Genomic DNA, 17,331 nt, shown 5'->3' with positions numbered 1-17,331 from the left:
TATTGCCATTCCTGATATCTGACTTGTGTCCATTTATCCTCTTGCGTAGTGACTGTCCAGTTTGGCCAATGTACATAGCAGAGGGGCATTGCTGGCATATGATGGCATATATAACATTAGTGGACGTGCAGGTGAATGAGCCGGTGATGTTGTAGCTGATCTGGTTAGGTCCAGTGATGGTGTTGCTGGTGTAGATATGTGGGCAGAGTTGGCATCGAGGTTTGTTGCATGGGTTGGTTCCTGAGTTAGAGTTGTTATGGTGCGGTGCGTGGTTGCTGGTGAGAATATGCTTAAGGTTGGCAGGTTGTCTGTGGGCGAGGACTGGCCTGCCTCCCAAGGTCTGTGAAAGTGAGGGATCATTGTCCAGGATGGGTTGTAGATCACTGATGATGCGTTGGAGAGGTTTAAGCTGAGGACTGTAGGTGATGGCCAGTGGAGTTCTGTTGGTTTCTCTTCTGGGCCTGTCTTGTAGCAGGAGGCTTCTGGGTACACGTCTGGCTCTGTTGATTTGTTTCTTTATTTCCTTGTGTGGGTATCGTAGTTTTGAGAATGCTTGGTGAAGATCTTGTAGGTGTTGGTCTCTGTCTGAGGGGTTGGAGCAGATGCGATTGTACCTCAGTGCTTGGCTGTAGACGATGGATCGTGTGGTGTGACTGGGGTGGAAGCTGGAGGCATGAAGGTAGGCGTAGCGGTCGGTGGGTTTTCGGTATAGGGTGGTGTTAATGTGGCCATCGCTTATTTGTACGGTGGTGTCCAGGAAGTGGACCTCCCGTGTAGATTGGTCCAGGCTGAGGTTGATGGTGGGGTGGAAGCTGTTGAAAGCATGGTGGAATTCTTCCAGGGCCTCCTTCCCATGGGTCCAGATGATGATGTCATCAATATAGCGTAGGTAGAGAAGGGGCATGAGTGGACGGGAGCTGAGGAAGCGTTGTTCCAGGTCAGCCATAAAAATGTTGGCATATTGTGGGGCCATGCGGGTGCCCATAGCGGTGCCACTGGTCTGGAGGTATATATTGTCACCAAATTTGAAATAATTGTGCGTGAGGATAAAGTCACAGAGCTCAGCAATAAGTTGTGCTGTGTCATCATCAGGGATACTGTTCCTGACAGCTTGTATTCCATCTGTATGTGGGATGTTAGTGTAGAGAGCCTCTACATCTATGGTGGCTAGGATGGTGTTTTCTGGGAGGTCACCAATGCATTGTAGTTTCCTCAGGAAATCTGTGGTGTCACGGAGATAGCTGGGAGTGCTGGTGGCGTAGGGTCTGAGTAGGGAGTCCACATATCCAGACAGTCCTTCAGTGAGAGTGCCAATGCCCGAGATGATGGGGCGTCCAGGATTTCCAGGTTTGTGGATCTTAGGTAGTAGATAGAATAACCCCGGTCGGGGCTCTAAGGGTATGTTGATTTGTTCCTGTGTTAGTGTAGGGATTCTGTTAGTCTCAAAGGTGCCACAGGACCCTCTGTTGCTTTTTACAGATTCAGACTAACACGGCTACCCCTCTGATACTTTCCGGAAGATGCTTCAGTCAAACACAAGTTTGGGCTCAGTACAGGGGTAAATGGGTGAGAGTCTTTGGCCTGTGGCACAGATCACATTACATGATCTAATGGTCCCCTCTGACCTTAGTCTATGAATATTGGGAAGTGTGCTAATGTAAACATAACTGATCCATGGACCAGGGCTATGAAAGTCAGACAACCTGGCACTGTCACTGCATCCCACTAACTTGCCATCTGGTTTGTTATTTCTCCTGTTCTCCAGACCAAGCTACGATGATGGGGAAGGTTCCCTCGTTCTCCCCCGGCACCACAGTGAGCTCCGCTCTGCCCGGCTACGTCGCTCTCTGCCTCACTCTACAGGTTCACAGACTGGTGTCAGGTAGGAGCTCTGGGATCCTCACTGGGTTTGCTGCTGTTGCTATTGCTGGTCATCACCATCCACCTCACAACACTGCCTTGTCTTGTAAATCACGTCTGATCAACCTGCCAACAACCAGCAACATGGAGAAATCACAGGCTACACCTGGGTTCCCACTGACCATGGTTACTGTCTATACACCATCTTGTCAGGCCTTGACACTACATCCATCCTACTGCTTTGGCTGATTTCTGGCAGCTTCTAAAACACAGAACACAGTGAGCACCACTGCAGGTCTTGCAAACTATTTAAAAGGACACTATCCAATTCCTATACACTGCACTGACAGACTGTATACGTCACAAATCAGACTCTTCAGCCACGAAGGAGTCCTGAATCCTAGGCTCTCCAGTTTAGATGTAACAACCCACAAGTCATTCATGCTGCACTAGGCACATCTGACTAGGGCTCAGAGCTAGACCTCACCTCACAGTGAGGATGTGAGGATATTTGCTGGCTTCTTCATTCTGTGCCTTCAGTGAACTCCTAGGGGTTCTTGTAGACCGCAGGATGACTATGAGTCGACAATGTGACGTGGCGGTGAAAAAAGCCAAGGCGGTCTTGGGATGCATTAGGCGAGGTATATCTAGTAGGGATAAGGAGGTGCTGCTTCCATTGTATAAGGCGCTGGTGAGACCTCATTTGGAGTACTGTGTGCAGTTCTGGTCTCCCATGTTTAAAAAAAGATGAACTCAAATTGGAACGGGTACAGAGAAGGGCCACTAGGATGATCAGAGGAATGGAAAACCTGTCGTATGAAAGGAGACTGGAGGAGCTCGGGTTGTTTAGTCTGACAAAATGAAGGCTGAGGGGGGATATGATTGCTCTCTTTAAATATATCAGAGGGATAAATACAAGGGAGGGAGAGGAATTATTCCAGCTCAGTACTAATGTGGACACGAGAACGAATGGATATAAACTGGCAGTGGGGAAGTTTAGGCTTGAAATTAGACGAAGGTTTCTGACCGTCAGAGGGGTGAAATATTGGAATGGCCTTCCGAGGGAAACGGTGGGGGCAAGGGACCTGTCTGGTTTTAAGATTAAATTAGGTAAGTTTATGGAGGGAATGGTTTAATGGTAAAACATATTAGCTGAGGAATACCGAGCAATAGCAGGTAAATAGTATAATGGCTAACAAGGGTCAGGCTGGAGACTCTTACCTACATGCTCGGGGTCTTACTGATCGCCATATTTGGGGTCGGGAAGGAATTTTCCTCCAGGGTAGATTGGCTGAGGCCCTGGAGGTTTTTCGCCTTCCTCCGCAGCATGGGGCAGAGATCGCTAGCAGGAGGGTTCTCTGCAAATTGAAGTCACCAAGACACAGGATTTGGGGACTTCATCAGCAGAGTCAAGGGAAGGGTAGGGACGGTTTTGTGGCCTGCAGCATGCAGGGGGTCAGACCAGATGATCATAATGGTCCCTTCTGACCTTAGAGTCTATGAGTCTATGAGTCTTATATTGTCCCACTCAACCCCCGGGACAGCTCCACAGCTCCTTGGGCATTTTGGTTCCCTCCTGCTGTGGTTTCCATCCTGTTAATTTAACCAGCTCTCTCCGTCTCTCCTGATGCTGAGTCTCTGCACCGAGACTCCCACATCCTGTGCAGTTCCATAGTGATCGGTTTTCTGTTTCCTGCTCTTTTCTATCTGCCTGCTCCCCTCCCTCCATTATCTGACCTCTGACTTTACCTTTATATCCATTGCCTGCATAGTGATGATCTGTTTTCATATCTTTACACCTTGTCAGCCTTTACACCCCCCTCCTGCAGATGAGGAGGCCTCTGTGCTGGAGCAGCATGAAAAGGCCTTTGTGTATCAGAGAACCAGGCCCCCAGTACCATTATCCCCAGGGTGCCTATGAGAAGTTAGAGCTTTATTCAGAGATGATGGGGACAGTGTATAACACTCATGTGAACTCTGTGTGACAGATATTGCAGCCATGTGCGGCATTTTGGGGACTATCAAATTCACTTTATGAATGTTCTGTTTATTTTTGTACCCCCTTTATCAATGGTACCTATACATGTTATATGTATCTTTGTGGGTTTGAGATTCTAATCTATGCCATGGGGGAGGTGTGACGGGTTGGATCACAGAAACCCCCTTGGGAGCTGCCACCCGATGTGCCAAGACTACTTCTAGTCCTGCTTTCCCTGCCAGCTCAGGACTCCAGCACCCTGTCTTGCTGAGCCAGACACTCCCGTCTGCTGCAACAAAGACCCAGGGTCTGAACTACTTGCCCCAAAGTTGCAGGTTTACCTGAAAGCAGCTAGAAGAAGTGTGCTTGTCTTTAACACCCAGATGCCCAATTCCCAATGGGGTCTAAACCCAAATAAATCTGTTTTACCCTGCATAAAGCTTATGCAGGGTAAACTTATAAATTGTTCGCCCTCTATAACACTGATAGAGAGATATGCACAGTTGTTTGCTCCCGCAGGTATTAATACATACTCTGGGTCAATTAATAAGTAAAAAGTGATTTTATTAAATACAGAGAGTAGGATTTAAATGGTTCCAAGTAGTAACAGACAGAACAAAGTAAGTCACCAAGCAAAATAAAATAAAATGCGCAAATCTATGTCTAATCAAACTGAATATAGATAATCTCACCCTCAGAGATGCTTCAGTAAGTTTTTTCCTCAGACTGGACACCTTCCAGGCCTGGGCACAATTCTTTCCCCTGGTACAGCACTTGTTCCAGCTCAGGTGGTAGCTAGGGGATTCTTCATGATGGCTCCTCTCCCCCTTTGTTCTGTTCCACCCTTTTATACATCTTTTGCATAAGGCAGGAATCCTTTGTCCCTCTCTGGGTTCCCACCCCCTCCTTCTCAATGGAAAGACACCAGGTTAAAGATGGATTCCAGTTCAGGTGACATGATCACATGTCACTGCAAGACTTCATTGCCCACTTGCCAGCACACATGTATACATGAAGACTTACAGGTAAAACACAGCCATCTGCAGACAATGGTCCTGGTTAATGGGAGTCATCAAGATTCCAAACCATCATTAATGGCCCACACTTTGCATAATTACAATAGGTCCTCAGAGTTATATTTCATATTTCTAGTTTCAGATACAAGAGTGGTACATTTATACAAATAGGATGATCACACTCTGTAGATTATAAGCTTTGTAATGATGCCTTACAAGAGACCTTTTGCATGAAGCATATTCCAGCTACATTATATTCACTCATTAGCATATTTTTATAAAACCATATAGACTACAACATCACAGGAGGGTTACCCCATCTCCTTCAGAATTTGCAAACCATGGGGGGTAATTACTTGTGGGACAGGTAACAGCTCCAGAGAAGTACCACCCCTAGGGAGGATTGCATAAACTGGGTTAGACCAGGTCCCAGAAGCCCAAGAGAACAAAGATTTTTGGTATAAAAGCTGGATTTGAACTGACCAGAGGCCCAATATCATGGGCTGCAAAGTGACAGGACCTGTTAACCAAGAGAACAAACCCTAAGAGAAAGGTTTGAAAGACTTTGGAACCTACCAGAGAGTCCCATGTGCTACATGAGAATTTTTGGGATAAGTGTAACATGTGTTCAGACCTTTGATTGCTTTATGCTCCGTCAAGCTTTTGTCGTTAAATGGTCTTTCACTTCTAATGCAGGGCACTCTCTTACTGTGTGCCTTACTGCTGAATTAATGCCAAACCCCAGCCCCTCGCCAATTTAATTTCCTTTTTTCATTGTACATTTCACAGCACAATTCACAGTGACTGGACCTGACCGTCCAATCGCTGCCTCCATAGGTGGGGAGGCCGTCCTGCCCTGCCACCTCTCCCCCAGGATGAGCGCTGAGAACATGGAGGTGAGATGGTTCCGATCCCAGTTCTCTGCAGTTGTGCACCTGTACCGTGGTGGGCAGAATCAGTATGGACAGCAGATGCCGGAATATCGAGGAAGAACTGAGCTCTTGAAAGATGACATCACCAATGGGAGTGTTTCCCTGAGAATACGCAATATCCAACCCTCCGATGATGGACAATACAAATGCTTTTTTCAGTCCAGTGTCTCTTATGAAGATGCTATATTGGAAGTGCAGGTGGCAGGTCAGTAACTTGTTCTGATGTTTTAATGTCTTCAGCAGGGTAATAAGTGGAGTCAGGAGGGTTCATTGTGAGATTACACAATTTTATTCATTATAGTGGGTCAGGGTCTCTGCTCTGGATAAGGTTAATTCTAGTTTGCTGTTTAATATCTGTTTTTTCTAAGTTCTCTAAAACCTTGACGCATACTCAGGTTGTCTTGAAAATTGCTGTGACTCATTGGACTCTGGGGTGGGACTAGTGGCCCAAGTTTGAGGGCATTAGAACAAGGAGTTAATGAGACACACTAACACCCCTAAACAGTCAGGTGACATTAACATGTTGTGGGTATTACAATTATTTTGTGCACACGGGGGAAACATTGGCTGATCCTCCCCAAACTGATGCCACCAGTTGGAATTGGTCTCAGCTCGTGTCTGACCCCTTCAGGGTAACAGTGGTTGATACACAGGGCCCTGTAGCCCAGAGCCTGGTCTAAGAGTGGGAGAATTGAGGAAGTCCCTGCTCCCAGGACAGGTAGAGACAGTGGGCCTGACCCCTGAAGTTGCTGTCAGAGAGAACTGCAAGGGGACACAGGTGCGGCTAGTTCTGTAATGAGGACATGAGGTTTAGGCCAGATGTAGTGAACACCTGGGTTTACACTCAAACACTGAGACTACTCCACACTCACCACCCCCAACTTGCAAAATGTTATCACCTCGTCATCCTTGCCCTGTGGGTGTGGATTTCTTCTGGGACGTTACCTTATTCATAGATTCATAGATTCTAGGATTGGAGGGGACCTCGAGAGGTCATCGAGTCCAGTCCCCTGCCCTCATGGCAGGACCAAATACTATCTAGACCATCCCTGATAGACATTTATCTAACCTACTCTTAAATATCTCCAGAGATGGAGATTCCACAATCTCTCTAGGAGTTTATTCCAGTGTTTAACCACCCTGACAGTTAGGAACTTTTTCCTAATGTCCAACCTAAACCTCCCTTGCTGCAGTTTAAGCCCATTGCTTCTTGTTCTATCCTTAGAGGCTAAGGTGAACAAGTTTTCTCCCTCCTTCTTATGACACCCTTTTAGATACCTGAAAACTGCTATCATGTCCCCTCTCAGTCTTTTCTTTTCCAAACTAAACAAACCCAATTCTTTCAGCCTTCCTTCATAGGTCATGTTCTCAAGACTTTTAATCATTCTTGTTGCTCTTCTGCGGTGCCCTTTCCAATTTCTCCACATCTTTCTTGAAATGCGGTGCCCAGAACTGGACACAATACTACAGTTGAGGCCTAACCAGCGCAGAGAAGAACGGAAGAATGACTTCTCGTGTCTTGCTCACTTACCTTCACTTACCCCTCACCAAGCCTTGGTGATCACTGGCATATCTGACAGCAGGCTGCTGACAATCCCCACGGCAAGGAGTCTGAGCCCTGCTACTGACAGAGCCTGCACCGCTCAGTGCTGAAATGAGACATGATTGATCCCTCAAGGTACACCTGCACCTCTCCTGATATCACTGTGACAGTTCTGCCCATATGCTCCAAATAATCCCTCCACTGGTCATTACAGCTACATCAAGCATAGTGGATGCAGCTTTAGTGCATGCAACCAATTCCCAGTGGTTGTTGCCAGCTCCAAAGGGGCAGAGTTAAGGTTGTTTGGGTGTTTACCTTCCTAATGGATTTCCTAGTTTTAGAGGTCTGAGTATTGCTGAACTCAGCATTCTGGAAGTGCATGAGATAGTACAGAGTCAAGGTTGCCTGAAGGTAACTAAGGTTACATGTACACTACAGTCGGGCTCGACAGAGTGGAGATCGATGCACCTGCAGTCGATTTAGCGGGTCTAGTGAAGACGCACCAAATCGACCGCAGATCGCTCTCCAATCAACCCATGTACTCTACCCCCGATGAGAAGAGTAAGGTAAGTCAACGGCAAACTGAATAATAATAAGTATTATTCATGTAGCTGGAGTTGCATACCGTAGGTCAACTTACTGCGATAGTATAGACCTACCCTAAGTTTTTTGTCAGTGAATAGACATGAGGAAGGATTACAGGAAGGTGCAATTGTTTGTGTTGTGTCGTGTTCCACAGATTTGAATTGCAGCATGTATCTGCCTGCACTGCAGCTGCATTCCCTGTGTTCAGTGTAGCTGTACTGACCAGTGGAGAGAGTAGTGGGGACAGGGTCTCAGAGCTGTCACTGTGCTATGGAAGGGCAGGAGATAATCTCACCAGGCAGCCTGAACTCTGTGCTAACCAAGGTTTTGTCACTGAATTTTCTAGCTTTTTTAAACAGAAAGGGAAACGTTTGTTGTAGGAGTTAGTGGCCATTTAGGTGGTTGTAGCCATGGGCGGTGGGTATAATAGGCATGAGAAGGCTAAGCGTTCCCTGCTGCCAACCTGCCACTAGATGCCTGTGCCAGTGGCCCTGCCACTTCACCACCACCACCCCTCCAGAAGTCCCCGCTGCTCACTGTGTCCCTCCTCCTCTTGGGAGGGGGAGTGAGGAAGGAACGCGGCAAGCCAGTGGGTGGCCAGCCAGGGGCGTCTGGCGGGGGAGTGGGGCAGCTTGGTCATGCGCTGCCTGGTGCTGGTGGGGCTGGTGGCTTGGGGTTGGGGGGCAGTGTCTTGGCTTGGCGCTCGGGTGGCTGGTGGCTTGGCCCAGCACTGGGGCTGGCCTACTGCTCTGGGGGCCAGCGCCTCAGCCCAGCACTGGGGCTCAGGGGCCGGTGGCTCAGCCCGGTGTTGGAGCCATTCTGACTTGGCTGGGGGGGGCTTCAGGGTCGGGGAGGCCGACTGCTCAGTCCAGCGCTGGGGCTGATTGCCCCGTGGTTGCTCAGTGCCCATCCAGCTGTGCACTCTGGTAGTGCAGTGGGGATAATGGTCGTGCTGTGCAATGTTTACAATGTGTAGCTTGTAACAGGGCTGGTGAGAGAAATCTCATCCCAGGTCTCTGTCCCAACACCTTGATAGTTTTATTATATAGCGGCTAATTTAAGCGTGTGAGAGGAAACTGGTGTGTCTGTCTCCTTCTCCACCATCCCCCACAACATTTAGCTCCCCTCTGCCCTACGTTTCTGGGTGCACACATCACAGGCAGCAGCTGATTTGTGGGCCACACACTCCCTCGGTTATGTGAGCTGCACACTGAGTTGGGTTCCTCACCCCAACTACCAAGCCGAGCTGGGCCCCCCAGCCCTGGTCCAGCCAGACTTCCCCAGCCACGTTGCAGGCCCACCCAATCCAACTCCCCCTCCCCCACACACTCTAGTAACCCCACACAGGGGTGATATGTATTTTAACTATTCATTTCCTGCCTCCTTTCATTTCATTTCTTTTCAGGTGTTTACATTTTCATCACATTCAGCCCCCCACCCCACTTCCCCTTGATCACAGATTACATGAAGAGGTTAGACACCCCAAGAGTCTCCCAGATCCCAGGCCATACGGGGGCAAAAGAAGGAGTGCAGAGGGGTAGGGCTCCCCCAGATCCCAGCACGGGGAAGGGGAGAATTTGGGGCTGACAGGACTCCCTGCCCCGAAACCCACAACTTTTACACCACCCCTCACCATACCATATTCTTCCTATCCCACTCCTTACCCTTACCTGAGGAGGCTTCAACCCTTCTTTCCCTCCCTACTACAGGCAAGCCTGTCCTGTAGTTGGTGACTTCTGGGTACCCTCCTGGCTCTGTCAATCTGTTTCTTCACTTCACCAGGTGGATAGTGTAGTTTTAAGAACACTTGATAGAGATCCTGTAGGTATTTGTCTCTGTCTGAGGGATTGGAGCAAATGCGGTTGTATCTTAGAGTTTGGCTATAGGCAATGAATCGTGTGATGTAGTCTGGATGAAATCTGGAGGCATGTAGGTAAGCCAGAAGGGTACCGAGAAGTCACCTACTACAGGACAGGCCTGTTAGAGGGCTTATTCCTTCACCCGCTCACTTCCCTGGTCCTTCTCGCATGAACAGAGAGCAACAATACCCGGAGTAAAAAGGTGCAAACAATTTGATGTTTATTGGGGTGAACTTCTAGCAAGCATGATTCCAGTTTCCTTCCTCAGTGTCCCCCTTCCCAGCTCTGACACCACAGAGCCTTGCCTTGTCCCTGTTCCCATTTCCTGTTCCCATTCCCCCCTTAGTGAAACATGATTCCAATTCCCCCACCCCCATTCCCCCCTTACTTCCTGATTAACTGCAGACTATATAGTAAAACTTGAGTTCTGCTTAGCTATACCTTTAACCAATCATTTTATTGAAATTTAACTAACCAACGCTAACATATTGTAACATGATTATTTAACCAATTATATCCCACCACCTTAATTGGCTTACACCCAACAAAATTAATTATACAGCAGACAGAAACAATCACAGAACCAGACAGAGATTATACAGACAAACAATAGGGAAGTGGAGACTACAGTGATAGAACAACACAGAAATTAGGATTTCACATCCCAGCTATTGATAAGTGAGTTCTTGCCAGACAGGATGCTATCAAACTAAGTTTCCTTTTACATCTTCTAGGCTTTTCCCTTTCTCTGGAGGTGATAGTGTTGCCAGCCCAAAGGGCCCGAGGAGGCAAACAGCGAGGTTCGTTGCCCGGTGTGCTTGGCCCCAATAAAGACACCGAGGGGAGAAAGCAAGCCAAGTTTATTTCAGAGCTCTGAAATGGCACTAGGAGACCAGCATGTCTCAAATCAAGTGCAACAAATACAAACAAATTTTACCTTTTTTATTCCAAACTGTTTGCATACATCTCTTTGTCTGGCTTTTCCCCCTTACCCCTCCCTTCCAGACAACAGTTACAATAAGTTCTACATTGGGAAATTTTCCCAGTCTCATGCATATCTGTGACCTTGGGTTTAGACCCCTGCAAACTAACTACCCCCTCCCTTCCCTCGCTCCTTATCTCTACTATTTCTGCTAGTGTGAGTGAAACTGCAGCCATCTGCTAAAAAAGCTGACCATTACATATTCTGCTTCAGCATCAAGGCAATTAGCATGAAAGTAGGTGAGAGTTCACAAGATGGAGTTCTGTGGTTCAGTTAGGCCCAGAGCAAAAGAGTTTCATCGGCACTTTTGGCCTTCCACTCTCCCGAGTTACCTGGTAGCTATGCCTAGTGGACCCAAACAATAGGAATATCAGGACAGGATTGTATTCCTAACAGCCCAATAGCACCTTATTTCAATGTGACTAGTTTGAAATGTGAGGATGTGACCATACACTTCCCAGTTTATAGCTGGCCTCTGCTACTTAGCCGAAGGCTTAGCCTAAGAACCAGGCCTCAGACTGTCACAGTAAGAGAAGGTCCTTACACCGGCAGAAAGTGATTTTGATTCTTTCTTTTATACCTCTATAACTAGGAATACACCTAAATTCTTAAAGTATAGGCCTTTGCAGACAGGCCTGAATATCTATATCCTAACAAGGCCCAACAAAGAAAGTAACAGAACGCCACTAGCTGTCAACTACAGCCCCCAACTAAAACCTCTCCAGCGCATCATCAAGCATCTACAACCTGTCCTGAAAGACGATCTCTCACTCTCACAGATCTTAGAAGACAGGCCTGTCCTCACTTACTGACAGCCCCCCAACCTGAAGCGAATACTCACCAGCAACTACACACCACACAACAAAAACTAACCCAGGAACCTAACTCTGCAACAAACCCCAGTGCCAACTTTGTCCACATATCTATTCAAGGGACACCGTCATAGGACCTAACCACATCAGCCACACCATCAGGGGCTCGTTCACCTGCACATCTACCAATGTGATATATGCCATCACGTGCCAGCAATGCCCCTCTGCCATGTACATTGGCCAAACTGGACAGTCTCTATGCAAAAGACTAAATGGACACAAATCTTACATCAAGGATTATAACATTCAAAAACCAGTAGCAGAACACTTCAGTCTCCCTGGACACTCAATAACAGTCTTAAAAGTGGCAATTCTTCAACAGAAAAACTTCAAAAACAGATTCCAATGAGAAACTGCAGAACTGGAATTAATTTGCAAATTGGACACCATCAAATTAGGCCTGAGTAAAGCCTGGGAGTGGATGGGTCACTGTAAAAACTAAATTTCCCCCTGCTGATACTCACACCTTCTTGTCAACTGTTTGAAATGGGCCATCTTGATTACCTTGAACTCATTAGCACTACAGAAGTGATTTTTCCCTCCCTTTTTGTCAACTGTTGAGAATAGCCCACTTCCACCTTACTTGAATTGGCTCATTAGCACTGACACCCCCCACTTGGTAAGGCAACTCCCATCTTTTCATATGCTGTGTATTTATATCTCTCTACTGTATTTTCCACTCCATGCAGCTGATGAAGTGGGTTTTAGCCCATGAAAACTTATGCCCAAATCAATTTGTTAGTCTCTAAAGTGCCACAAGAACTCCTCATTGTTTTTGCTGATACAGACTAACACTGCTCTGAAACCTGTCACTGTGGGTAGCTATCCCACTGTGCTATTCGCCACCGTCTGCAGCTAGGAGTTGTGGGAAGGCGGAGTGGATCGCAGTGCATCATGGGTGCGGGTTCAGCATCCCATGATGCGTTTTTCCATCCCAGCGTTCCATGAGACTCGGACTGCGTTTCGCTGCATTTTTTAACTGCCCCTGTTTACTGTGCATCCGCCATCTCTACCTGAAAGGATGGATCCCACACTGCTCTCTACTGTTGTGGTTGCTGTTATGAACACATCGCACATGGTCATGCAGTATATCATGAGCTCCCGATCTGAACAGGAATAAGAGCTGCCTGACCTTCTATGTCCCATTTAAAGAAACAACACCAGATTACTGTTGGCATTCACGGAGCAGCTGCACATGGTGGACCGTCATTTTTGGGCTCAGGAAACAAGCACTCAGTGGTGGGATCGCATTGTTATGCTGGTCTGGGATGACGAGTAGTGGCTGCAGAACTTTTGGATGCGGAAAGCCACCTGCCTGGAACTGTGTGTGGAGCTCGCCCCAGCATTGTGACACAAGGACATCAGAACGAGACCGACCCTCTCTGTGACTATGAATGGAACATGGTGCAGTGCCGTGCAAAGATAAAGGAAATGAGCAGAAGGCAAAGGAGGCAAACTGTCACTGTGTTGCTACACCGAAGACCTGCCGCTTCTATTAGGAGCTGGATGCCATCCTTGGTGGTACCCCACCTCCAAGAGCCCTGTGGGTACTTCAGTGGGGCTGGAGACAGCGGACAGCAGACTGAACCCTGATGATGAAGTTGTGGACGAATCAAGCTGGAGGATGATTTGGAGCACATTGCCAGTGGTGTGACGAGTCAGGATCTCTTTTCCACTCCAGAGGGGTCCAGCCAGTCCCAGCAGTCTGTCTCTGGTGTGCATGATGCAGAAAAGGAAAGCCTCAGTAAGTGATCTTTTTGAGTTGATGCTGCTCATTTATATGAGGTTCAGCTGTCCTTTGGTCTGTGTATTGTAGACGTGGATGAACGGATACAAATCTGCAACACTAGCTGTGTTTCAATGTGCTCCACATTTCCCTGTGAAGCTAAGAAGTGCGATGGAACAGTGTGTTAATGCACACCGACATTTCAGAGGAATCCTCCAGAGAGATCTCCAGCAAACTTTACAGGAGGTACTCGCCAATCCTCTACCAAAGGTTTCTTGTCACAGCTGCTTTGTTCCTTCCACCATTGTAGGACACTTTCCTGTGCTCGGCAATTACTTGTGCTGGGACCAAATAGGCACACACGTGAGCAGCATAGGGACTGGTTCTGAACCTGCATGCATGCAGTAGATGCACCCTTGCTTACGCTCAGGAGTGAGATATCAACTTCAGTGACCCCCGCCTGTGGAAAATGGGGGCAGAATTTGCATTATTGTCCATGGTCGCCTTCAATGATCCCCTGAAAACATCTTCTAAACCCTTGCCTTATCTTGAATGCCCACTATCTGTCCAGGCCTCGCTCATTATGCTTAGGGTGTTCGTGGAGATGTGTGCTTGCCAGGGTTCATAGAGAAAGTGACTGATATGTTACAAGAGGTGAATTTTTCTGTAAGGATTGAATGCTGTGGATGAACAAACAATGATGCTTCTGTGTACTGTTTCTTGTGCTAATGCAAATGCTGCCTTCAGGGGAACTCCCTACACACTGTCCGAGCACCATCGCCAGGTAAGGAAGTGACCAAGGTGGAGCAAGGAGGACAAATTCTGAGAGGTGCTCCAATCCTCAGAGAGAAAAGAGAATGCAGGAAGTGGAGAGAAAAGGAAAGGCAAGACAGAAAGAATGAGGAGCACATTCTAAAGGGACAGGAGCGAATGACTAATGTGATGGAGGAACAAACAGAGATGCTGAAGTCCCTAATCATGCTCCAGTCAGTGCAGATGCATGCTCACCTCCCCTTGCAGCTGATACAAAACTGTTTTCCATGCTCTCCACAAACTGCTCACACATTCCTTGCAACTTCCCGGCACATCTCAGTACCCTGTTCATTCCACCCCTTCGGACACCTTCCAGAATCACAGCTAGACGTATGCACAGCTCTGAGAGCCTCCACTGTTCTTCACTGTTATCTCCCTTCCCACCAAGCCTTATGTGTGTGTTAATTGATGTTTAACAAAAACAAAGTCTCTGAGAGATAACCAATCTTTATTAGTGTCCTACACGGAGTGATTGATGCTGGTAGAAATACATAGAAGTAGTTTAATCACAATGGTTAAGCAAAATGAGGTAACAGAAGTTAGTCAAGCATGGCAGATTGATGTATAAAAATACAGATTACTGTTGCTCTATATCAGAATATTGCCTCAAAGCCTCCTTGATTCTCACAGCCCCCCGTTGTGCCCCTCTAATAGCCCTGGTATCTGGTGCTCAAATTCAGTGCTCAGGCAATCTGCCTCAGTGCTCCACCCCTGGGGGAAATTTTCACCCTTCCCCTCACAAATATTATGGTGCACACAGCAGGCTGCTATGACCATGGGAATATTTTCCTCATTTATGTCCAACCTGCCCTAAAGGCAGCACCAGTGCACCTTTAATCTGCTGAAGGCACATTCTGTGGTCATACTGCACCTGCTAATCTTATTGTTGAAGCGCGACTTGCTGCTGTCCAGGTTGCCCATGTAAGATTTCATGAGCCATGGCAGTAAGGGGTAGGCTGGGTCTCCCAGGATCACTATGGGCATTACAACATCCCCCACTGGAATCATTGGTCTGGAAAGAAAGTCCCTGTTTTCAGCTTTCTGTACAGGCCAGTGTTCCTGAAGATGCAGTTTAGTATATATTAGTGCCCGATACTCTTATATTCTCACTTATTTGTCTGTTTAGTCATGTAGGCATCTGTGGCCATCCCTCCCCATCATCCTTGGAGTGAGGCCACACCCCCTTGCTACCCCTTTTCTGTAAAGGCAATCTTTAGTGGGGAATTAGCAGTCACTGGAGCTCAGGCCCTCTGGGCAGGGAAGAATAGTAAATGGTTTTGGGGCTCAGGCTCTCTGAGCAGGGTAGAGCACCAGACAGTCTAGGGAGCTCAGGCGCACCGAACAGTCTATCACATGACAACATGGCTCAGGCAGATGGCAGACAAACGCAGGCCTCTTGGCCTAAGGTGGGTAGGTGGCCACCACAGGGGTGGGACAGCCGCAGGGGTAGAGGGATCCGGGAGCAACCTACTCCACTGAGTCCGAGCCCAGAGCCCTAGCAGTGGCAGAGGGCTCCATCACTGGATCAGTGGGGAATCTCACCACAACACGCTGATCAGCACTCTGGCACCGCCACCATACTATTGTCTGGCGTCCCTGGGCTACTTCCTACGACCCCCTTGTCATGCACCTTTATCTTGTGAGGTGTCCTCCCTCTCTCCAGGTTACACAGCTAGTGGCAGTCCCAGCAGCTCTTCAGTGTCCTTGTTGGTTGAGATCTCTGGTAGCCCCTGAGAGTCCTCAGTGCTGCAGAGGTTCCTTGTGGGTGCAAGACCCAGCAGTAGGTGGGAGGCATCTGTCTCCTTCACCATCTCCAGCCCAACTGAGCTGCAGCGCCCACCTTTTAAACTTCCTGTCCAGCCCCTCTGCTTCCGGCAGGGTGGTTGTATCTTGCCAGGCTCCACCCACCAGGGGGTGGGTGGTGGTTTCTCCCTGTCAGGCCTGGAGTGAGGCTATGCCCCTCGCTACAAGTCACTTTTATGGAGATATACCTATCTCATAGAGCTGGAAGGGACCCCGAACGGTCATCGAGTCCAGCCCCCTGCCTTCACTAGCAGGACCAAGTACTGATTTTTCCCCAGATACCTCAAGGGCCCCCTCAAGGACTGAACTCACAACCCTGGGTTTAGCAGGCCAATGCTCAAACCACTGACCTATCCCTCCCCCCATAACTGATGCCCTGCATGACCTCTATGGGTTCAAGTTTTTTGTTTGTTTTTGCTTTATTTTCCCCCAGATTTTGCAAATAATGAACATAATATTTTGTTATTTATATGCTATTGCGAGCTAGTGCAGGGGTTCTCAATCTGGGGGGTCGGGACACCTCAGGGAGTCACGAGGTTATTACATGGCGGGTCACGAGCTGTCAGCCTCCATCCCAAACCCTGCTTTGCCTCCAGCATTTATAATGGTGTTAAATATATAAACAAGTTTTTTTTTAATTTGTAAGGGGGGGTTGCACACAGAGGCTTGCTATGTGACAGGGGTCACCAGTACAATAGTTTGAGAACCACTGATCTAGTGCATGTTTTTGGATTATTTGTATATATAAATTTTGTTCATTATGTGTTTACATTTTATATAAAAACAATAAAAATAAAGTTTAAAAGAAAAAGACTCCTGAGCAGGGAAGGCTCCAGACATACATCCCTTCTCTACCTCTCCGTAGAGGATCTTCTGTGTGAAATTTCTAAACAGCATAAGGCCTTCTCTGCACACCATCTGCAACCGAAATAACTAAATCAGTTTGAATTCACACCTTTAGGTAAATTGAAGCCTCTTATTTCAGATTAAGATCATTTTATTTCAGTTTAGCTCATCAGTAAAAGTGTGATCTGGGGCAGAAGGCATTACCTTAACCCTACGTTTCTTTGTTATCTAATGTCTGTGTTTTGTGGGTGTGTCTCCTGTCTCTCAGAGGAGTCCAGTTTTTTGCTGCCAACTTCTGTGCTCTGGAAGGGTACAAGGCACAGCCAAGGCAACCTGAACTGCCCAGTAACAAAGTTTGTTGGTAGTGAATTAATTAAAGGTTTGTCTATACAGACACATGCACTGGTTACAAGGAAGTAGTGCAGAACCCTATATGGACACTTTTAAATCACTTGGAAATGGCTTATATTACTTTAGCTTGAGTCGATTCCTTCTTGATTTAAGAATGTTCACACA

General features: G+C 47.5%; 2 protein-coding genes across 3 annotated transcripts in view; both read left to right on the top strand.

Annotated features, from left to right (window-relative positions):
• Positions 1 to 14,733, top strand: part of LOC117887004 (myelin-oligodendrocyte glycoprotein-like) — a 32,058-nt gene extending 17,325 nt beyond the window's left edge. Inside the window, exons 2-4 of one of the 2 annotated variants that reach the window (XM_034789238.1) lie at positions 1,766 to 1,882; positions 5,644 to 5,991; positions 14,101 to 14,733. In XM_034789238.1, the coding sequence (XP_034645129.1) occupies positions 1,777 to 1,882; positions 5,644 to 5,991; positions 14,101 to 14,141 (495 nt within the window). In that variant the 5' untranslated portion in view covers positions 1,766 to 1,776 and the 3' untranslated portion in view covers positions 14,142 to 14,733. Of the gene's footprint in view, positions 1 to 1,765; positions 1,883 to 5,643; positions 5,992 to 10,507; positions 10,683 to 14,100 lie in introns of those variants that run through there. The other variant, XM_034789237.1, reaches the window with a different exon arrangement.
• LOC117886933 (butyrophilin subfamily 1 member A1-like) overlaps positions 1 to 17,331 on the top strand; it is a 194,493-nt gene that overhangs the window by 141,030 nt on the left and 36,132 nt on the right. The gene's annotated exons all lie outside the window — the stretch shown is intronic.

Source organism: Trachemys scripta, chromosome 14 (assembly GCF_013100865.1).
Source record: "Trachemys scripta elegans isolate TJP31775 chromosome 14, CAS_Tse_1.0, whole genome shotgun sequence".
In the NCBI taxonomy this organism is placed as follows: Eukaryota; Metazoa; Chordata; order Testudines; family Emydidae; genus Trachemys; species Trachemys scripta.
The sequence above is the reverse complement of the archived record's forward strand: the minus strand, read 5'-3'. Positions and strand labels throughout refer to the sequence as shown.